At 35.4% G+C, this 24,006-nt stretch overlaps 1 protein-coding gene across 3 annotated transcripts in view; it reads right to left on the minus strand.

Moving 5' to 3' along the window:
* WASHC4 (WASH complex subunit 4) overlaps window positions 1-24,006 on the minus strand; it is a 73,256-nt gene that overhangs the window by 45,179 nt on the left and 4,071 nt on the right. For all 3 annotated transcript variants that reach the window (XR_012380631.1, XM_025882332.2, XM_025882331.2), the window contains exons 3-15: window positions 22,771-22,824; window positions 22,611-22,676; window positions 21,461-21,506; window positions 20,931-20,998; window positions 17,962-18,044; window positions 16,372-16,414; window positions 15,803-15,906; window positions 15,102-15,222; window positions 13,216-13,339; window positions 12,979-13,106; window positions 12,030-12,190; window positions 6,630-6,756; window positions 2,282-2,407 (exon numbers count right to left, since the gene is read on the minus strand). Coding sequence is in view for 2 of the 3 variants with exons in the window: in XM_025882332.2 (XP_025738117.2) it covers window positions 2,282-2,407; window positions 6,630-6,756; window positions 12,030-12,190; window positions 12,979-13,106; window positions 13,216-13,339; window positions 15,102-15,222; window positions 15,803-15,906; window positions 16,372-16,414; window positions 17,962-18,044; window positions 20,931-20,998; window positions 21,461-21,506; window positions 22,611-22,676; window positions 22,771-22,824 (1,251 nt within the window). In the remaining variant the exon portion in view is untranslated. The remainder of the gene's footprint in view (window positions 1-2,281; window positions 2,408-6,629; window positions 6,757-12,029; window positions 12,191-12,978; window positions 13,107-13,215; window positions 13,340-15,101; window positions 15,223-15,802; window positions 15,907-16,371; window positions 16,415-17,961; window positions 18,045-20,930; window positions 20,999-21,460; window positions 21,507-22,610; window positions 22,677-22,770; window positions 22,825-24,006) is intronic.

Genomic DNA, 24,006 nt, shown 5'->3' on the forward strand with positions numbered 1-24,006 from the left:
ATCTCATTGTTGTTTTGATTTGCATTTTCCTGACAAGTGATGTTGAAAATCTTTTCAAGTGTCTGTTGGCCATCTGTATGTCTTCTTAGGAGAAATGTCTCCTCAGGTCCTCTGCCCATGTTTTAATTGCGGTTTTTTTTTTTTTGGTGTTGAGTTGTTTAAGTTCTTTATATATTTTGGATATTAACCCCATATTGGATGTATCATTTAAAAATATCTTCAACCATTCAGTTGTTTTTTTGTTTTGTTGATGGTTTCCTTTGTTGTACAAAAGCTTTTTATTTTGATATAGTACCAAGAGTTTATTTTTGCTTTTGTGTCCCTTGCCTTCGGAGACATATCTAGAAAAATGTTATGGTTGATGTCAGAGAAATTACTGCCTGTACTCTCTTCTAGGATTTTTATGGTTTCGGGTCTCATATTTAGGTCTTTAATACAGTTTGAGTTTATTTTTGTGTATGACATCAGAAAGTGGTCCAGTTTTGTTCTTTACATGTAGCTATCCCATTTTCCCAGCACCATTTATTAAAGAGACTGTTTCCCCACTGTATATTCTTGCCTCCTTTGTCATAATTGACCATATAATTATGAGTTTATTTCTGGGGTCCCCATTTTGTTCTACTGATTTATGTGTCAATTTTTGTGCCAGATCATACTCCTTTATAATTCAGGCAACATGCTTTCAACTTCCATGAGTAAAACTTTACTAATACTTACGCTAACCTTTTCATTTTCCTTTTTCTCTCTTTCACTATATGCTAATTTTTAAAATTTTATTTTATTATGTTATGTTAGTCACCATACAATACATCATTTGTTTTTGATGTAGTGATCCATGATTCATTGTTTTCGTATAACACCCAGTGCTCCATGCAGTACATGCCCTCCCTGATACCCATCACCGGGCTAACCCATCCCCCACCCCCCTCCCCTCTAGAACCCTCAGTTTGTTTCTCAGAGTCCAGAGTCTCTCATGGTTCATCTCTCCCTCCGATTTCCTCCCCCTTCATTTCTCCCTTCCTTCTCCTAATGTCCTCCATGCTCTTCCTTATGTTCCACAAATAAGTGAAACCGTATGATAATTGACTTTCTCTGCTTGACTTCTTTCCCTTAGCATAATCTCCTCCAGTCCCATCCATGTTGATGTAAAAGTTGGGTATTCATCCTTTCTGATGGCTGAGGAATATTCCATTGTATATATGGACCACATCTTCTTTATCCATTCATCTGTTGAAGGGCATCTCGGCTCTTTCCACAGTTTGGCTATTATGGACATTGCTGCTATGAACATTGGGGTGCATGTGGACCTTCTTTTCACTACATCTGTGTCTTTGGGGTAAATACCCAGGAGTGCAATTGCTGGGTCATAGGGTAGCTCTATCTTTAAGTTTTTGAGGCATCTCCACACTGTTTTCCAAAGTGGCTGTACCAACTTATATTCCCACCAACAGTGTAAGAGGGTTCCCCTTCTCCACAACCTCTCCAACATTTGTTGTCTCTTGCCCTGTCAATTTTTGCCATTCTAACTGGTGTAAGGTGGTATCTCAACGAGGTTTTGATTTGAATTTCCCTGATGGCTAAACTCAACCATTCTCTAACACCATACACAAAGATAAACTCAAAATGGATGAAAGACCTCAATGTGAGACAGGAATCCATCAAAATCCTAGAGGAGAACATAGGCAGTAACCTCTTCGACATCGGCCACAGCAACTTCTTTCAAGATACATCTCCAAAGGCTAGTGAAACAAAAGCAAAAATGAACTTTTGGGACTTCATCAAGATAAAAAGCTTCTGCACAGCAAAGGAAACAGTCAACAAAACAAAGAGGCAACCCACAGAATGGGAGAAGATATTCACAAATAACACTACAGACAAAGTGCTGATTTCCAAGATCTGTAAAGAACTTCTCAAACTCAACACCCAAAAAAACAAATAATCAAGTCAAAAAATGGGTAGAAGACAGGAACAGACACTTCTCAAAAGAAGACATACAAATGGCTAACAGACACATGAAAAAATGTTCATCATTAGCCATCAGGGAAATTCAAATCAAAACTATATGCTAATTTTTAACAAAGTTTAAATATATTGGCCATTCATAAAAAGTTACTCAGAAATTTCTTTCGATGGCTAGTTTCTTTAGCCAATTGAGAGAAAAGTACACTTTCTCAGAATTTTTTATTCTCATAAACAAGAAGTCAAATATTACAAGACCACCTTAATTTAAGCACAGGTCAATTCTCAATTATAATGTCAAGTAAAATAATTTTAAACCTACCTTGAGAAGTTCAACAAGCCTGCATAATGCCTTAACTGAGGTTTTGGTCATTGGCTTTTGCACCGACATGTAGAGATTCATTGTGGTTTTAATAATGGTACTAATACTGTATGCATATAAGAAGCCCTATACAAAAATAACACTGATTATAATCACAAGAAAAAGTTTCATTTCTTCAACATTTCATTCTCTATGTAACAGTAATTATTCCTCAACTTGCCAGTAACTATTGTTTGTAAAGTTCATTTTAAAGTCTGCTCTTAAGATTTTTAAATACTTTTCCTCATACAATATACACATGATGGTGAAGTTTCAATGCAACCCTGAAAAGTGTATTTAACCCATTACATGCCATAAATTTAGTGCTGTTGAAATTATGCTATATAATCACAGTTAAAGAATCTTCCCATTAAAAACAAACAAACAAACAAACAAACCCTTCAGAGAAATGATCTGAATGTCAGGAAGGTATCTATTCATCCGTATCTCACCTGCCAGACAAGAGTATAAAGACTCCTATCTGCTGCAGACAAAAGCTAAGGACTCCAAGGCACTAGGAATTGAAAAAGGAGAGCTGCTCTCTGGCCAATACACATATCGAAAAGTATTTCTCACTTCCAAGCCAATTCCCCCTTTCCTTTTCACCGAGGTCAATCACTGCTGTCCATCTGCTACCATGTGCCCTATGTTGGTCCTAATCAGACTTTTTCTCCTTCCAGCCCAATAAGAACAGATTTTCTCCTACCCTTCCATTCACAAAGGAAGCACACAGGTCTTGTGAGGTTTAAAAAATATTTTGAGTGCTAGCAAACCCAGGGAAATGGGATGGAATAAGAAAACAGGAAAAAGGATATTTATCAGATATATTTTCATTTAGATCTAAAAAAAACACATAGAAACATAGTAATAAAGATTCTTTGGGTTTATCAAAGACCAAAAAAAGATACATGCACAGTTTAGAGATGAACCTAAACTATACCATTGTGGATATATCCAAGGAGCTGGGCAGAAGCCATATGGTAGTGATTCTCAACCTTCTTTCTTTTCCTCTACCACATGTGAGAGATAAAGCACTCTCCCATCAGTGACTCAATAAAGGAGGGATGGTCAATGTGGGTGGAAGGGAAGAGTTTCTCTGAACCAATAATAGCTCTGTGATAAAGAGATGTGCTAAATTAAAGAATAACAAATGAGAGAGAAGGTAGCATCCTAAGAAAGGTGACAGACAATAAGACTAAAGCTTGGCACATACACACAGGAAAGAGCCCCAAGTCTTGTCAGCTACAGGACTATTATACCAGACTCGGCCCTAATGAAACACTTCAAAAAGTTAAAAAGCAAAAACAAGGAACAGCAGAAGTGTAACTCTAAGGCAGGGAGAAAAAGGGAGTTTCTTTTTTGAGGGGTAATGGAGGAGAAAGAACTCATGGGTTGATATCACACCATTCCCAAATGGTCATTAATTTGTGAAAGATACATACAAAGAATGTCTTTTAAAAATCTAAATGGGGAGGGGAGAGGTCTAGGGTCTGTTTCTGTTAATGGCAGAATAAACAATTTGGACCAGTCCTCCTACAAAGAATGATGAGCAAATCTGGGCAAAACATTTTTTTAAATCTCTTAGAAGGCATCAAAGAACTACCACAAAGATAAGGAAATATAAGGCCCAAATCTAGAAGACAGAAACCCAGACAGGTGAGCCTGGCACTTGTGGCTGCCTTCCCTTAAGAGGCAGCTGCCTTTTCCAAAAGAGAGTAAGACAGAAGCCAAACATTATCTTCCAACAACTCACAGAAAGGAAAGGGGGATAAAAATAGGAGTTCATGGCCCAGCAAAGAGGGATGGAGGTCCTGTAAAACCTAGGTTCTGGATTCAGATCCCGAAAAACTACCTAAAAAGTAAGGGTGAACTCAAAAAAACAGCCATCATAGGATTTAGGTCCCACTCCAAATCATCTCAATCAATGACTGGGTTGAGGTGATCTGGGTTGCTAGTTGTCCTAGACTAGCTGTGCATCAGAAGCAAAGATTATTAAATCCTCTCTGGAGAAAAAAAAAAATATCCAGATCTTTCAATTATAGCCACAGTTTTTCATATACAATGTGCCATACATTATAAAAAATAACCAGGCATACAAAGAAGACATATCCAAAAACCAGAGAAACAACAGATAACAGAAATATCCAGATATTGAAATTATTAGACATGGGTTTCAAAATAATTATGCTGAGTATGTTGAAGGAAATGAAACAAAATTTATTCAGAAGAAGAACTGGAAATTATAAGAAACAAAAAGCTAAAAAGTAAAATAAGAATTCAGTAGACAGCTTAACAGTAGATTAGACACAGCAGAAGAGAAAATTAGAAAGAGAGCAAGAGATATAAGAAAACAGAAATAGCACTTGCAAAGTTAATGCCTGAGAATTTTCCACAAATTCCAGAAGCTCTACAAATCCCAAGCAGCACTGCACAAAGGAAACTACACCTAGGTACCTCAAAATAATATTGCTAAAACCAAAAAGTAAATCTTACAGGCAGTTAGAGAAAGACTCACCAAAAAAAGCAACAAAACTGGCAGCTGACTTCTCAATAAAAATAAAAGAAGCCAGAAGATGATAAAGGGCAGAGGAAGGTAAGGGATCCTGTCAACCCAGAATTCTGTATGTAGCAAAACTGCTGTCAAAAATGAAGTTGAAATAAGATATTCAGAGAAAACGTGGTGATAATCCACCATAAGAAAGACATTTTAAATGAAATACTAACAGGTATTCCACAAATAGAAGGATGGGGAGATGCAGGAAGGACAGAACAGATAAATATGTGGATAAAGCTAAATGGACCCTGATTATAAAAACAACAGCAGCAATAACACCACCTTGTGAAGTTTAATATAGAGAATGAAAATAAACAACAGCAGCAGAGGTGAGAAGGGGATAAACAGAATTAAGGTGGCTTAAGATCCTTACACTGTCTAGAAAGAGATAAAACTACTCATTTATTCTGGAGTTGAAGGTTAAATGATGCATCTAAAAATCTCTAGAGTAACAAGAAAACAAAGAATATAGAATTAAAAACCTAATATTGGGAGAAATAAAATGATTAAACTAATTCAAAAGAAAGGAAGAAAGGAAAAGAAAAGGGACATAGAACAAGTGAGACAAAGAGAAAGCAATTAGTCAGGTGCTACTTTAAATCCAAATACACCAGCAATGACAGGAAAAATAATGAAAAGAGGTGCCTTGGTGACTCAGTTGGTTAAGCATCTGACTCTCTTGGCTTCAGCTCAGGTCATGATCTCAGGGTTGTGAGACTGAGCCCCACGTCGGGCTCTGCACTCAGTGCAGTCTGCTTGTTTCTCTCCCTCTGCTCCTTCCCCCTACTCACGCACACTATCTCTAAATAAATAAATACATAAAATCTTTAAAAAAATAATGAAAAAACAAAGACTGTAAGACTGGGGAAAAATTTATGCTGCTTCAGGAGACAAACATAAGGAGCCAAATAGGTTTCAAGTAAAAGGATCAAAAAAGACATACCATGTAGACCTTAACTAAAAGAAAACTGGTATAGTTATGTTACTATCACCCACACAAGACCTATGACAAAGAACATTACTGGAGATAAAAGGGACATTTCATGATAAAAGGTTCAATTCACCAGGAAGATATAACAATCCTGAATATTATGCACTGACTTGGTCTCGAAATATATAAAACAAAAAACTGACAAAGGATAAACAGACAAATCCACAATGCCAATGAGAGGGTCTAACCCAATTCTCTCAGTAACTGATACAATATGCAGACAAAATCATTAACAAACATGACCTACTTGACATATACAGAACACTACAACCAACAAATGCAAATTACATATTCTTTTCAAGTATACAGGAAATGTTTACCAAAGTTGACCATAGGCTGGGCCATAATGCCAATCTCAACAAATTTCAAAATACCAAAATTACCTTAGTATTTCTAGATATCGATAATAAAAAAATAGGAAATCTTATCTTTAGAAATTAAAAAATATCTTTCAAAATAACCCACAGACTGAAAAAGAAATCACAATAAAATTTCTTAAATATTTTGTACTAAAGGATAATGGAAATGCAACATATCAAAACTTATGGATACAGCAAAAAAGTCATGCTTTGAAGGGAATATAACTGCACATATTAGAATATCTAAATTAATAAATCACACAGATCCAAACATAATCAAATCGATTTGTTTTTAAAAATAAAAACATATCCTATCCTTTCCAGTTTTTGTAAAGTGTAACTTCTATACATTGGATTAACAAAGAAATGACCCCCAAAATATTCTAAGTAAGAAGATGCAACTACCTGTATAAAAACATTACATCTATTGGTGAGGTCTTCAGCAAATTTATCCATTCTCTGCTCTTTAGATAAAATAGATTCCATTTTCATCATCCATGAGCTCACAAAGACGTAGTAAGACTGTACATCTCTAACAAAGGAAAATATTGCAGTTACTCAGCACAGGAAAGAAAATTTACTTCCATTTCTTTCAACTGGTTGGGACAAAATATTTCCCTGCAGCAGCCACCTTTCCGGTTTTCAAACTATAGACATCCTACATATATATATAACGTACTCATTCAACAAATGTTTACAGAATGCCTACACAGGCTAGGCACTGTTTCTCAGTACTAAAAACAAAAGTTAGCAGTAAACAAAATGGATAAAAATCCCTGCCACAATGAAGCTTACATTCTAGAGCTGCATAATAAAGAAATCAATAATTAAAATCTGTAAGATGTTACATGGTATGCGCTATGGAAAAAATGCAGCTGGGAAGAGATAGGGACTTGAGTGGCAGATACAATTTTAAATACAGTGATCAAAGCAGGCTCATTGAAAAGATGATTTTGAGCCAAGATTTGAAGAAGATGAATGAGTAATCCATGTAAATATATGAGAACAGAATTCTAGGAAAGTAGGTAACAAATGCAGATGATCTAAGACAGGAAGTATGTCTGGCATGTTCAAGTAATAACAAAGAAGTCAGTTCGGCTGGAGGTCAGAGAGCAGGGATGAGAAAACAAAAGGAAATCAGAAGTAGAGGGGTTGGGGGGCAGTGTGGGAAAGGTGGGGAGTAGAACAGGATTTGTGTAAGAATTTATAGGGAGGATTTCAATGGAAAGCCACCAAAGGATCTGAGCAGAGTGACTTGATCTAACTTTGAAGAGGACCAGTATCACCTTGGCTGATATTTTGAAAATAAACTATAAAGGGGACAAGGGTAATAGCAGGAAAATCACTCAGGGAGCTACTGTGATAGTGCAGAAGAAAGGGGATTACAACTTGAACCAGAATGGGAGACTGGAAGTGGTCAGAATCTGGATATAAAAGCTGCATTTACTGAATGCTTACTATATGCCAGCCACTGTTCTAAGTACTTTACACAAAGTAACTCATTCAATCCTCACATTAACCTTATGAGGTAGGTATTATGATCTCCATTTTATGGAAGAGGAAACTGATACACAGAAAAGTTAAATAACAAGCACAAGATCATACAACTGGTACATAGCCGAGCCAAGATATAAGTCCAAATCTAGGAAGCTTTCCCATCAGGAAAGACTCAATCAGTAACATAATTTTCCTACGCAGGCCAATTACAAATACTGAATCACTCTATCAGTGCATCTCAAATTGCTCAAGATGGGAACTTTTAGCCCAGAAGCTGTTCAATATACACTTTAAAGATTTAGTGTGGAAAAAAAATGAGCAATTCCCCTTTGTGGGATCTGACGTTACCAACTCTTTCTAAAAACCTCCTTCAGGTACGCCTGGGTGACTTAGTTGGCTAAGCCACTGACTCTTGATTTCGGCTCAGGTCATGATCTCAGAGTCCTGGGATGGAGCCCCACATAGGGCTCCGCATCCAGTGGGGCGTCTGCTTAAGGATTCTTTCTTCCTCTCCCTCTACCCGCACCCCCACTCCAGTTTGCTCTAAAATAAATAAACCTTAAACAAACAAACAAAACAAAAAACCTCCTTCAGTCAGAGAAACATCTCATTACTGCCAGTCAGAATCAGCTAAAGGATAGGTCTCAGGGCAAGGGACTGAAGAGACTCATTTGATTGAGATCCGAATCCCACACTGAGGTTATTGCCAGTCATACTGCCAAGCAGTCTGACAATCTCAAGAACTCAGCCTGAAGAGGGATTACACCAAAATATTTCGTGACTGTCTTAAGGACGTGATACCCCAGCATTAAATCTCAAAAAAAATTCTGCTGAGCCAGGATTCCATTAAACAACACTGACAAAGCTGTACTTTTGGCTTTGCCTCCAACGGTGCTAACATTATTTGACTTGTGGGTTATTATTTGACTTGTGGATTATTCAACTTAAAAGTGTGGAACACAGAGAAAGAGTAAGGTCCTAGGGAAATGCCTCCACTTTTGAGGAGGCTGTGATCAGTATTCAGCAGGGACAGACTATACAGGCGGGAATAGAAAAATCATAAGCAAGGACAGAAGGAAGAGGCCTAGATTATGGAGTGCTCCCTGACAGTAATCACTAACATTATGAAGAAGGCTAATAACACAAACGCACTCACTCAGTTTTAGATCAGACTATGCAGAATAAAGCAGAGGTTTGCTTGTTACTCCACCCATCACTCCTACATCCAGACACCAGATGATCTTCATCTCTTGCAAATATGTAAAAATGAAACTGCTTCAAGCCTTAAAAAGCAAGTTAATTGACAAAGGGTACCCCAAAATAGCCAAAGGTCTGTCATATGGTCAGCTTCATTTCAAAGTACAAACAGGAAAAACACTAGTCAGAAAAAATTTCCTGTCCCAATATAAAACATGAAACAGTGTCAACACTTGTATGTCAACAGAGGTTTGAAATGAAGGTTCATATGAAAAGCAAAATGCAGCAACCAACCTATAAACCTTGGACCCCAGTCAAGAACGTGGCTGAGGCACTTGGCCAACTAGAGCCTAATGCATAGTGTGGGGACAGGGAAACTGTCCCCCACTGCTCCCTTCTCACTTGTATAATGAACTCTGGAACCTGACTGGGACAGCTCTTAGTAACTCCCTCAACTTTTCCTAAAACATTAGACAAAACTCATGCTGACCACACTGCTTCCCCTCTTCTGGGTTTCATTTCAGTAGAGTGAATTTTATGTTTCTTTGGGAGAACTGCAAGGAGACTGAAAAGGACACTATCCCTTTTAGCTCCCTGGAGCTCGTGACTATGTATCTTTGGAATCAAGTAATTTAGAAACATAAAATGTTATTGTGGAGGGGGAGGGTCACTGAAAGTCACCTTATTTGGTCCTGCACCTGATAAGCCTCCCTTCAGCATCTTGGACTACTAGTCATCTACAGTCTACCTACACAGCTCTAGGGAAAGAGCGCATTACCTCTCAGAGCAGCCTACATGACCGCTGCAGACGCTCTACAGGATTGGTGCAGGTCTGCATGTTCTGCCATGCACTTGGCTGTGTGACCTGGCAAAGTTCATTTCTCTAAGCCTCATCTTCCTCATCTAAAAATGGGATAAAAATACTACTACTATAGAGTAGCGGTTAACAGCTTGTGCTCTAGAGTTAGGACTGTCCGGCTCTGCCACCTACTAGTTGCTTAAATTTGGGCAAGTTTAATCTACTTCAATTATCTGACCTATAAAATGGCCATAACAACAGTATCTACCTCATAGGATTCTCTGATGATTTTTTTTTAATTTTTTTTAAAGATTTTATTTATTTATTTGAGAGAGAGAATGAGAGATAGAAAGCACAAGAAGGAAGAGGGTCAGAGGGAGAAGCAGACTCCCTGCTGAGCAGGGAGCCCGATGCGGGACTCGATCCCGGGACTCCAGGATCATGACCTGAGCCGAAGGCAGTCGCTTAACCAACTGAGCCACCCAGGCGCCCAGGATTCTCTGATGATTAAAAGAGATGATACATGTTAAGTTCCTGGAATAGTTTAGTTACTGGCTTATAGAAAGGACCAGGTTATTATTAGTTGTGACCTTTACTATTTTCCACATGAGAAGATTGTTACAGGGTTTGTGTAAGACAAAGTGTTTAAAGCCTTTAGCATAACGCCTGTTACAAAGAGCTCAATAATATTGGTGATTATTATCTGTCATCTTCATCTTTTGGTTCTAGTTCAACCTTCTGGAGCCACAGAGATCAAATCTGTTCCCTCTTCTACCTGAATGCCCTTCAAATATTTAAGGAGCTCACCATAACATTCCTCAGATTTCTCTTTTATAGGCCAAACTATATAGAGACTCTTCAAAGGGCATGGTTGTCAGGTCTTCTGACATATCCTGATCAGCTTCATTTAGGGTTGTATTTTGTGTCCCTCTTAAAATGTGACACCACCAAACACCGACTATGATGTGACCAATAAAAATTCAACAAAACTACCAATTCACATGGTGTAGATACTATAACTATCAGTTTCCATAACCCAGGAAGAGTTATTAATGTAATCCAAGTATGTATTGGCATTTTTAGCAACTACATCACACTGTTAAAGAATATTAAGCTTCTGATAATCAAAATATCCCTATCTTTTATTTACTGCTACTAAACCTGATCCCTGTCTCTCCATCTTATTGAATTCACTTCCTTAAATCCAAACTATGTCTTTTTCCCTTCTCAGGTCTGTTTTAAAATGTATGAAGAGAGCTATGAAATCTCTGCTGTGAGTAATCCTGCCTGAATTGAGTAACTGTCATTTTTTCACTGACTTTAATCACAGGACTTGGGAGTACTAAGAGATGCTTCAGGGGACTGCCTATATTCCAGACATACTCCTCCTCCCCCCACATTCTTAAGTAGTGGCCCAATTTCCCCTTGATGGTCAAGATCAAAAGAAGATAAATTTCCCTATTACCTTTTAACCATGTCACAGATAAAAACTGTGTCCAGCACAGGGCCAGTGGCACAGTCCTGGTCCTGGGTCACTTCACTTAACATCTTCATTCAGGTCAACATGTGATTTTGGTAGTGTACTCAAGAATGTGCAGTAAATTTAAATATTGAATCTAGGTGATGAGAACATGGGGGGCCTTATACTATTTTCTCTTATTTTGTGTATATTTGAAATTTTGCATAGTAAGACTTAGACAAAATATAAGAATATAACTTTGAGAAGAAACTAAAGTTAAAAGTGTTCTTTTAGGGAACAGGACTCAGGTACAGGGGGAAAGTGGGCTGGGGACAATTATTTTTCCCTTTAAACTTTTAGCACTTCTTGACTTTTTAAATATGTACATATATTACTTTCATAAAAATAAAAATTAAAAAAAAGGAGTACATCAAATTAAAATCAACTCCTCTAAAAACGATCACTGAATCATGGACACACAATATTTTTAATGTCATCAAATGACATCTACTGCAGGAACTTTACACAAAAAAGTATTTAATGTATCTGATAAAAAGTTGCGTATGCATATATGTGTGCAAATATATGTATATATGGATACATATGTACACACACATACATCTCCATAAAGTATAATTTTCCTACATCTTTAACAGAATTTAAACCTAAATCATTTAAAGCAAAACAAAACAACTCCTAAAAAATAAGTCTCCTAGAGATTGTCCAACTTTTTCTCTGGTAATAAATATATTTGTTCTTATAATCAAATGTTTTCCACATATTTAGAGTCAATATAAGATCCAGGAATATAAAGTATCTAAATATTTTCATTGTGAGTACTTCTAAAACCTACTTGGTAAGTGATTGAGCTTTCTGCTGTAGGAAAGTATCTCTGTGTATTTTAATGGCTTGAAGACTTTTTCTGTCTAGAAGTTTGGCAGCTGCTGGTATTTTCTGGATCAAAAAATTATCAGGAAACCAAATAATATTAGCAGTTAGAGTGATGGCTGGTACCTGAAACAGTAAACGTAAGGAAGGGAAATTAATAAATGCAGGCTAAACAATAAGCTATTTAATAGTTCTACAATATGCAATGGAAGACAACTTATAATCATTAATAGATTATGAAACAAATTATCTTACTGTGGCACAATTAAGGCATTCCAATATCTGATGTGGAGCATGAAAATAATTTTATTCTGCCTAAATACTAAAAATACACACACACACACTCTTACAGATTTTCAGATAAAAATATGCAAAAAGCAAACAGAAACTTGAATCCTCATGACTTTTACTTTTATTCTACATTAGTGAAAAAATAAAAGACCCAAGATGGCTGGGTGCTCATGGTCACATATCACTTGATTTTACACACAAACTAAATTTTCAGTTTTTAAATCAGATGTCACAGCATGGAAATAGCAAAGATGTAAAATCAATTTCAATTTTTTTTCTACTTCAATAATGAGAAAGAATGGCAAGAACAGGAGAACAGAAGAAAAAGAAGAGAAAAAAAGAGTAACAATAATAGGAAGTTAATTTACAGGAAAAAATCTGAAAAAACCTCCACAAAAAGGTATTTATATGATGTGGAATTATGCACTACTTCCATTTACTGTATTACTTATTTCTGGAATGCGTGGTTTTTAAAAATGAATACAATATTATTTTTATAATTATTACATTACAAAAATTACTACTTTTGTAAGCAGGAATAAAATAATTTTTGAATATCCAATTTTAACCAAAATCTTTTTCATCTATTCAAATTGAAAAAAATAAAAGTTCCAAGTTCTTACCTTCTTACAAATGTCCAACAAAGACTTATAAAACTTTTTATCAATAGTTCGAAAAATTTGAAAATGCAGTACAAAAAGTCCACAAATTCCAACATACTTGTCTCTCTGGTCAATTTCAGAAGGTTCTCCTTATAAAACAACAGCATGAGAGAAAATTGGAACAAACACACTTAAGTTCTATGGTTCAAGGAAATGCAAACTTTAGCAACAAAAAGTTTAAAATGCATTTTACATTACCAAGTTTGGCTTCTACATTTGCAAAAACTGAGCGAATACTATGTGCAAATTCTTCAGCAAAAGTGCTATTTTTTGACACAGATACTCCTCCATTGAGAGAATCAAACTGCTGTTCTATACAGGCCTAAAGAGGAAACATTTAAAGAGAAATTTAGACCCTGAATAATAAACTATTAAACAGATTTAAATAGAGTATGTGTGATAAACTTCTACGTTCATCATTTTAATTTTACTAACAAGGAGGCTCAAGTTTTTACCTTAATGTCATCTAATATCTAAATCCTTATGAATGGAAAATATGCATGTACGTACATATTTGAGTACCAGTTAGTGCAATAAAACTGAACTACAAATCCATTAATTTTTTTTTTTTTAAAGTATTCATTTGAGAGAGAGAAAGTGAGCATGAGCAGGGCAGGGTGGAGGGAGAAGGAGCAGCAGACTCCCCGCTGAGCAGGGAGCCTGACTCAGGGCTCCATCCCAGGCCTTAGAGATTATGACCTGAGCCGAAGGCAAGAGGCTTAACCATCTGAGCCACCCAGGCGCCCCACAAATCCATAATTCTACATGAAGAGATATACACGGGGTTATTCAATGATGTATATAAGACATATCTGATGAAGCACTGGAAAACATGTTTTATTATTTTATTGTGCACTTTTAAGAGCAAATTTTTTCTGACTACAATTACTTTCCTAGCATTTTATTACAGCATGTATAGAAATGTCTCCTGGAGGGGCACCTGGGTGGCTCAGTCAGCTAAGTGTCTGACTTGGGCTCAGGTCATGATCTCAGGATCCTGGGATTGAGGCCCATGTCAGGCTGCGCACCCAGCAGGGAGTCTGCCTGTTCTTCTCCCTCTGCCCCTCCCCTAATGCTTGCACTCTCAGTCTCTCAAAATAAATAAATAAGATCTTAAAAAAAAAAAAAAAAGTCTCCTGGAAAAAGAATCAAGGACAAAAAACTTACCTTCTGAATCTAATACACTAGCCATTAAATTGATATAAACAAGAGCTGGGATCGATCTGTAAAAATTGTGATCCTGAGCATAACATAATATATAGACTTGTCAAATCAGTATGTCGTACACCTGAAGTTAACGTAACGTTGTGTGTCCACTATACACCAATTTAGAAAAAGAAACAAAACTGTGATTACGTAAAATGTTAAAAATAACCCTGAAATGGATTTTAAATATATTGCAATTTCTGACGACTACTACCCAAAGCAGTGCTAGCCAACAGAACTTTCTGTGATCACAGAAATGTTCTACATTTGTGCTGTCTGATACAATAGCTAGCCACAAACTAACTGTGGCTATTTTTCCCCCAGCTTTATTAAGATATCATTAATATATAACATATATAAGTTTGAGGTGTATGGTGCAATGATTAGATTATATACAGCTAGTAAGCACTTGAAAGTGGTGGGGAAAGTGAAATTTTATTTTTTCATTTCAATTAATTAAAGCTTTAAAAAGCTACTAAGTGATAGGAAGATACCTGGCCTGCACAAACCCAAATTATATTCCCTGACCCTAGGAAGAATTAAACAGACTTTTAAAGGTAGGATAACAAACCCAAATCTAGAGGTTAACAACAAACATTAACACAACTGCTTAGATCTTAATTCTTGAATAGTTTTATCTTTTTACGTAATTAAAAAAAAAAACCCTTCACCCCCAAAAACAAGTACTATTAATTTTATTTGCTACTAGGTACTAAAATAATTATATTTTAGTACACTAACAATGTTTTAAGCCCTTTAAGCCGCAGCACTTTTAAAGAACGCATATTTCAACAGTATGCTATGAAAGCATCGTACTATAGTTCTGAGCTGGATCAACTACGGAGCCCATTTAGGATAGCCTGATACAGCTCTCATACCTGAAATATCATTCCATCAAGTAATTGCCCTTCTAGCTTCAGCAAGAACTTTTCAAATGGCTTTAGTTTTTCTTCCTGAATTCCAAATTTTGAAGGATTGTGATGGACAGATTTCAGTAACCTTATGGAAGATTAGGAGAAAGACTTTCAATTTTCCTAATAAACTTTTCAATTGAAAATTTTCCAAGAAATCAAAATTTTATATTTATATTTCTTGTTTGGCTCTACACATTTGAAAATCTGAATAAAAACAATGCTAATATATTTAATTTTCTAATCATACCTTTTTATATCATCCTAAATTCAGGTATCTGGTACTCTCTAGATTCCAGATGAACAACATTAAGATGCCTCGACTAAAAAAGTCTAAGAATATACAATGAAATAAAAACAAGTTCAGGAAAAACAACTGTCACTTGAATAGAACCCTAGAAAAATTAATCTGAGTTCTAAGGTACTCAAATTAACATTCTACCATACTTTAAGAATTAGGAGGCTTCATACAGGTATACCATACTCTCAAACAAGTTCATCTGAAATTTAAAAGTGGTTACCGTATTCATAGAAACATTTGACATGAGATCCTTCTAAATATAGATCTCCAGGTCTTTTAAAAGATCTGCACTATTTACATTTATTTCCTTTTTACTAGTACATTAACTATACAAAGTAAGAGATTTTAAACATTTTAATTGGCTCACCTTTTGTACATAGTCCAGTGCTCTTTCAATGTGACATGATTATCAATAATTTCATCCAGGGTAAGCAAAACTGTTAGCAGCTCTCCCAAGTGCTCATACATAGTCTGTCAAAAAACCTTTAATGGTTATCATTTAATCACTAGTTACAAGTTAAGCTTCCTGTGGATTTTTAAAGTTAAACACACTAGGCTAATTATTACTGAATTAAAGCACTGGATAAATCAGTTTATTAACATTCAGATGAAACTATTAATCCTCAGATGGAGTAAGCCTTAAATAGAGAAATGCTTTGCCCACTATATCATCCTTAATTGTGACTTTGCAGAATTGTTTCACGCTCCAAAGAGACCACTTAGAGAACCTGCACTGGGCCACTACTGGGAAAAACTAAGAGTTATACTGATAGTGGGTCAGTAATGCCTCATCAACTTCACAGATAAAAGAGAACAAAGGAAAAAAAAAATCATTTAAGAGTTCTGCTATAATTGTTGTACTCCCCAATCATATAAACTCCACAGCAAAATACAGGAAAAATTAGAGTTTTACAGATCAACTTAAATTACTTTTACCTGAAAATGAACTCCAGTTGTCTCTATAATTTTGGGTGCAATCCTGTAATAAAATAACATCCAATTAAAGAAACTTTTTTTTTTTTTTACCACAGTTCATTTTTATTTTGAGGAAAACACATAGCAGCAGAAGGTCCTGGGATTTTTAACACCTATGTATCTTTATTTAGGCTGTCATCACTAGAATTTCTGAGACCTTACTCCACTTTCCGAAGAAGAGAACTAACTTGTATACACAGAGTCAGGGCTATCCTTGCCTACACCTAACTCAATGGGTAGGGAAATGACAATATGTGGCCCATGAAATAATCCTAGTCATTTAAACCTAAAGGACTGAGTTTGGAATGGAGGTGGAAAAATAACAAAACTGGTATTTTTTTTTCCTAAACAGTTAGAATTTCTCAGTTTCCAACCATTTTGTTATCCTACCCAAACTGGCATTTGGAAACTAGTCAGGTTTATTTCTGAGTTCCCATTCCTACTGAAAAACAATGCATACAACCAACATTGTACTAAAGTCAAAAACCCCGAGATAATTCAATTTTATTTCCTAGACATCTTCTACTCAACAGTAAATTATTTAAAATAGTATTGTATGTCAAAGCACATATAGATATTCCACAAGATAGAATATTTTAAAAATTAAATACAAAATATAAATTTCATCTTTCTTGGGCAGGGTGTGGTGGTGGGGAGTCCTCTTTGAATTACACATCAGGTACTGCAGGGGCTAGGGGAGCTATGCTCTCATTCCCTCCTGCTATGAGAACAGCTTCAGTGAAAGAACAGAACACAAAATAAACACCTGACTGAGGAGAAAAACATGAGAATGAGAAACAGTTACACAGTCTTCCAGTTCATAAAGAGAGTTAAGATGCAGCCTGGTACAGTAAGAACAACAATGAATGGACTGGTGATCAAAGAACAGCATCTAAATTGCTATGGAATCTTATACAATTCCTCTGGGTCTCAATCACTTCTCATAATTGAGAACCCCTTGTCATATAACTAAACGACGTTACTGTAAGATTATAATTAAATAGTAAATGGGGAAAATTCTAAGTATAGAGTATTAATCAAATGTGAGATGTTACTTTGTGGTCCTAAGAACAGTAATGGCTATGAAAATGTGATCATTTTTCCTGATTTAGAACAGTGGTTCCCAAACTTGGAAGATCATTTGAATAAAACCAAAATTTTTTCAGTGTAGATTCCCTGGTCCCACTCCCCCAGATAATAAGCCAGGGAACAGTCACTATAAAGGAGAAATAAGGAGAGAGAATTTGGTACATCTTCTAATTCCATGTTAGCCTTTTCCTATATAATCAAATTTAAGTATATTCTGTCAACATTCTTATTCAGACAGATAACTCATTCACCATGGCAGAAACTGTCTTATTAACCTATGTATTACACATTAAGTAGTGTTTGAAACATCATGAGCGTTCAAAGGATGGTGAATAAATGAATGTAATAATGAGTAAACAAATGAGCAAACAAACAAAAAACTATTTCAGGTAACTGGCTAGTTTTAGAAAGCATTCCCTGCACCTCTATTATAAATGCACAAAAATTTATAAAATCCATTACTTGTTACTGATATAGAGGGCAGCCAACTGATGGACTACGTTCATCACCACTTCATAGCACCTTGTAACAAAACAAGACAGTTCCTGAAATGACAAGTTGAGTATATGTTACATAGTTGCTTCTTAAATGTCACCATTTCTCAATTTTATGGTAACAATATTAAACAAAAGCAAAACAGTTTCCAGTTAACCTGCAGCCAGACAACTTCAAGCATCCAAGAAATCCATTCTTAACTCCTCTCCTGCATCACAAGGTCATTTCTACTGCTTTGTCCCCACAGCATTTCATTCATACTTCTATTTTAAGTCTTATGTTTTAGTTACTCATGTAATTCTTAAATGACAGAGACCATCTTATTCCTTCTTTAAATAGCCACTACTTCTCAATAAATTTCTGTCCTATTAAATGAATAAATAAATGAACATCTGAATGAAAAAGCTGAAAAGCTGCCAATAGAAAGTAGGATAATGAAGAAAAAGGCTCTCCAGAAGTCACTCTGAAATAACTTCAAATGTGTATTACTTTTATCTATAAACAAGCCTGGCACACAGAAAGGGTAATATTAATTATTGCAGGAATATGTCTGTCATTAAATAATTCGATTCTACCATATCCCATACCTTCTGAAAATTTCTTTTCAGAAGCTCTCAATGCTTAAAAAAAAACAGCTTGTATCCTAAAGTATTCAAAATCTGATTAAACCTGTGGCTATTCTAAATTTTAAGTTCTACGAGGACAGGAATTTCTGTTGGTTTTGTGCACTGCTGTATCCCCAGCACCAAGAACAGTTCCTAACATATGCTAGGCTTCTAAAACATTTGTTGAAGGTTTAAAAATGAAATTTTATGCAGCTGTCGATGAGATCCAAAAACTATATAAAATGTATGAAAATGAAAATAATGCATTTCAATTTTACTTAAATACCTCTAGTTTTACCTTTCTTATTAAACTTCTAAAAGTTCAATAAAAAGCAAAGAACAGAAAATTCAGATAGAAGGCACAAAGTAAAAAAGGCAAAAACAAGTCCAGATACATAACAGACTATTTACATAAAATAGAAATAGAATTAATTAGCCAATTAAAAGAGATTTTCAGACTTTCAAACTGCATAATAAAGCAAAATCCAGACACATGGTTTTAAAAAAATACAACTAAAACATAATGATACTGAAAGGTTGAAAGAATATAAAAAAATAAATTAAAAAAATGTAAACTAAAGCAGAGCTGGGGCAGTGAGATTAGACAAAATAGTTTGTTAGCATTATCACAGTTATTATATATGACATACATTTATATAACTGCATATTATATAAAGCAGAGCTGGGGCAGTGAGAATATCAGACAAAATAAGTTTGTTAGCATTATATATGATATACGTTTACATAACTGCACATTATATACATAATTATAGTTTAACAGGGTCACCACATAATAATAAAAGATTCAATTTATAAAGAATGATTAACAATTCTAAACTTGTACGCACCAAACAGAATATCCTGAAAATAAGAAATGCGAAATTTGATAAAACTAGAGGAAGAAATTGACACATTCACTGGGACCTGCGAATTACATTTTTTAGACTCCCGCCAGTAGGCTTCCTGTTAGGTTCTGCCAACAGGTGGCACTAAAAGGACACTAAAGGCAGGAAAAGGACATCCTTACTCCTTCTTGCTGTTTTTATCAGCATAATAAGAGTTCACCCCAGCAATGGCAGTTTGCTCCACCTCCAGCTTCTTTCAGCACTCCAGAACTAACCCTGTATTGCCCTCTCACTGGTACCAGCCTGCTAGGCAGCGCTGCCTCCATAGGTATGAGCAGTAACTACACGGGGCTCTTGCTCATAGCTCCCAGAGTCTGGTAACCCCAACTCTTTCCCCCTTTTTTCCCCTTGATGTAGAGGTGGTATCTGCTTCCTCTGGATGACCTCACTATCCTCTTTTCTTTCAGCCCTCCAACTCTTATATAACCAATCCTCTATATCAAATCTCCTCTTTTGAAATACTGTGATTTGTTTTCTGAACTGGACCCTGACTGACACATACCATAATAGAGATCGAGTTCAACAAAATGCTCTCAATTACAACAAGGAGACAAAAAAAGGTAGTAAAGATATAAATGAGCTGAACAATATATTAGTATGTTTAATTAAATGAAATACATCAAATCTTGAACCTAACAATCAGGAGGTAGGCGGAATTAGGGGTATTTTTTTCCTTATCTCCAATTTTTGCTTTTGTCATATGGTACTAGCATTGCTTTATAATGGAGAGAGAAGAAAAAGGAAGTTCTTTCATTTTTTTGACAAAACTAAACCAAAGACCTCGAATAACTAAAACTGCAGTGATTAAAACATCTGATTTGATCTGACTGAAACATGTGGTTAGAAGCACTGAGTGCTATTTTTAAAAAAACCTTATCATTGCTCATGTACTAGCGTAACCATCTCCATTAACAACTTTTTCTGACATAAATTATCTTTTCCTACTTGGCACGAAGTTTAAATTATTTTTTTTAAAGATTTTTATCCATTTATTTGAGAGAGAGAATGAGATAGAGAGAGAGATCATGAGGGTCAGAGGGAGAAGCAGACTCCCTGCTGAGCAGGAAGTCCGAGGCAGGACTCAATCCCAGGACTCCAGGATCATGACCTGAGCCAAAGGCAGTCACTTAGCCAACTGAGCCACCCAGGTGCCCCTCAAATTATTTTAAAAGGCATAGTGACAAACTGTCCACAAATGAAATTATTTAAAAAAAAGAACCAAACTTACTTTGAGACCTTATTTCTGTAAAATGCTATGAAAACCTTTCAGGAATTAAGACCTCTTTAACTATAATCCAATGCCAACTAAGTGTCTTACCCTTCAAAGTACACATTCTTAGCATTTGAAGGTTTCAGAAATCTTTTTTAATTGTGTGTAATTTACCCAAACTTAAAAAAATAATAATAAAAAGTAAAAAACAGTTACCTGTAAGAATGAAATAAATCTTCCCATTTGAATTTGGCAATCACCTTCCACCATGCTGGAATCTGTAGCTTTAAAAGGTAACATGAAGAATCGTATTTCAATTTTTTAATTTGAACTTAGTCAAGACCCAAAAAGAAAAGTAATTTTTATTCATTAGTATATGTTCTAATCTGCATAGTATTGAAAACAGAATTTTTATACTGAAACATGAGACAATCATTTATCATTCAATTAAAAGTAACCATCTGTTTCATTATTTAATGAATTCAAGGAAAATCCTTATCTAGCCACAGTGCTTTGTAACTTATAAAAATACCACAAATAGATTTTAGAGAATTTGCTGCTGCTTCATCGCTCAGGCTTATTCCACCTGCTTATCAAACACGTAAACCAACAAAAAATCTGAATGCTTATTTTCTCACAGTAATACATTATATAATCATGGTAGTCCTGGAATGAAGTTTTCAATCTCAAAATCTCAACCTCAAAAAAGGTATCATGACACTACAATATAAAATTTTAAAACTTACCTCCTTCTCCATAAAACAAGAGACCATTATAGAATTTAGTTTCAGCCTGTTTAAAAAAAAATTTTTAAATAATTTTAAAGGTTGCTATCTTGTTTTTAAATTCCTAGGCTCTCTTAGTTATCCATATTTAATAATCAGAGGACTAGATCACATATACAAATTCATTTAAATTCAAAAACTGCTTACAAAACAGGTAAATTCAATCTTTAGAGTGCCAAAGATATCACTGATACTCAAAGTTATTTCTTTTTTTTAGTATATGCGCTGCCGAAGCGAGCACTCAAAGTTATTTCTTAATTTCTTTACCCCTGCCTTTGTCTTTTCTGACCACTCTAATTGTCCCACATCCTCCCACTAGTTCATGGGAGATAGAAAGCAACCACAGGGCACCTGGGTGGCTCAGATGGTTAAGGGTCTGCCTTCGGCTCAGGTCATGATCCCAGGGTCCTGGGATCGAGTCCTGCATCGGGTTCCCTGCTCAGCGGGGAGCCTGCTTCTCCCTCTGCTTCTCTGTCTCTCATGAATAAATAAATAAAATCTTTAAAAAAAAAAAAAAAGCAACCACATAGTATCAAAAAGATACAGAAAAAAGAGGAAATTTACCAACTTCTATCAGAGTTTTAATGACCCATGGCTAAGAAAATGCAAAACATATTAAAAATTCAAAGCTTTTTTTAAAAAATCAGTTATATTTATTGTATCTAGGGACGCCTGGCTGGCTCAGTCAGTAGAGCATGAGACCTGATCGTGAGTTCAAGCCCCATGTTGGATATGGAGCCTACTAAAAAGAAAAAAAAAGAAAGTAAAAAATCACTTATATCTAGAAAGCCAATATATATGGCAAATAACACAGACTTTGAAGGTAAATAGACCCAGACTTGAATAGTTACTACCAGTAAAACATTAGGCAAGAGACTCTTTAAGCCTGTTTCCTCATCTATTCCTCACGTTATCTGCCTCTCATTCTAAGTATGAACAGGGTTAGTATGGTGTCTGGCACACAGTAAGTACACTCAGTGAATGGTAATCACTATTATTAGTGTTAAATAAACAATTCATTCAGCACGCAATAAATCTTTATGTACACTATACATATAAACACATATTTGCTTTTAAATGTTTTTAACAACTTAAGAGTACAAATAATTACCTCATACTTTAATTTCTTGATTTCACAACAAAGTGCAGCATAAACAGTGATGACTTTGTTCAAGACCTAGTTTCATGAGGAAAAACATAAATAAAAAGGTAAGTTATGGCAGATAACTAAAGCATTTAAAAAACAGATTTTTAGGTTTAGAAATCTGTACCTTGTTTTCAGTCTTTATGAGTTCCAAAAGGGAAGACTGTTCATAAGGCAAAAGCTATAGAGACAAAGGGAAAGAATATTTTTTAATTTGAAAAAAAAACATTGAAATTTTAAATATTCAAACTGAGTCTAGCTCTATTCTATTTAAACTTGTGTTGGACCCTGTACTTAGCACTACCAGATGGGGATGGACTGCTGACTGGTATAGGATTTCTTTTGGGGGTGGTGAAAATGCTCTTAAATTGAGTCTGGTGGTGGCTGCACAATTCTATGAATACACTAAAAGCCAAAGAATTATATATGTGAGAATTTCAAGAATATGAGGCATGTGAATTTCAAGAAAACTGTTACTAAATAAGTCAATAGGTAACTCAGGACAGTGTCTAATACATAATAAATGTTCAGTAAATGTTAATTATTATTTAAGTGGTAACAGTCTAATTTCAAAGATAAAACAAGATAGGATGATCTCAAAATGGAACAGAGGAGTGACTTATTTTATTTTATTAAAGATTTTATTCATTTATTTGAGACAGAGCAAGAGCGAGCATGAGCAGGGGAGGAGAGGGAGAAGCAGGCCCCGCCCCGTGAGCGGGAAGCCCAACACAGGGCTTGATCCCAGGACCCTGGGACCAGGACCTGAGCCGAAGGCAGACGCTTAACGGACTGAGCCACCCAGGCTCCTCAGGAGTGACTTATTTCATACATTAAAAAATTACTCTAAATAAAATTCTACTACTGAAACTAATATTACAGTATGTTAAATAACTGGAATTTAAATAAATACTGAAAAAAAATGAAAAAAAATTACTCCCATATTGAGATACCCTAAATGGCGTAAGGGAAAATGATGGAATCTATATCTTCATTAGACTATGAGTGAGATGGATATATGTGTTTGACAAAAATTCAATGAACAGTATATTGTAAATCTATGCATTTCACTATATGTAAGATAATCTCAATAAGGAACAAAGTCTGAATATTCTATTCCAACCCTCTTCATTTTCTTGATGAAAAACAAAGGCTACCTCAAAAGTTTGCTATTCATTAAAACAAAAACAAGATAAGGAAATTAACAATTTTTCTCCAAGTTTCTTTTGGTTCTCTAGAGGCCAAATAATAAAAATATACAGTTGACCTTTGAACAACACAGGTTTGAACGGCATGGGTCCACTTACATGCAGGTTTATCTTTTTATAAATACAGTACAGTACTATAAATGTATTTTCTTTGT

The sequence above is a fragment of the Callorhinus ursinus genome, unplaced genomic scaffold (genome assembly GCF_003265705.2).
Source record: "Callorhinus ursinus isolate GAN/ISIS: 27379988/994484 unplaced genomic scaffold, GSC_fseal_2.0 scaffold14, whole genome shotgun sequence".
NCBI lineage: Eukaryota > Metazoa > Chordata > Mammalia > Carnivora > Otariidae > Callorhinus > Callorhinus ursinus.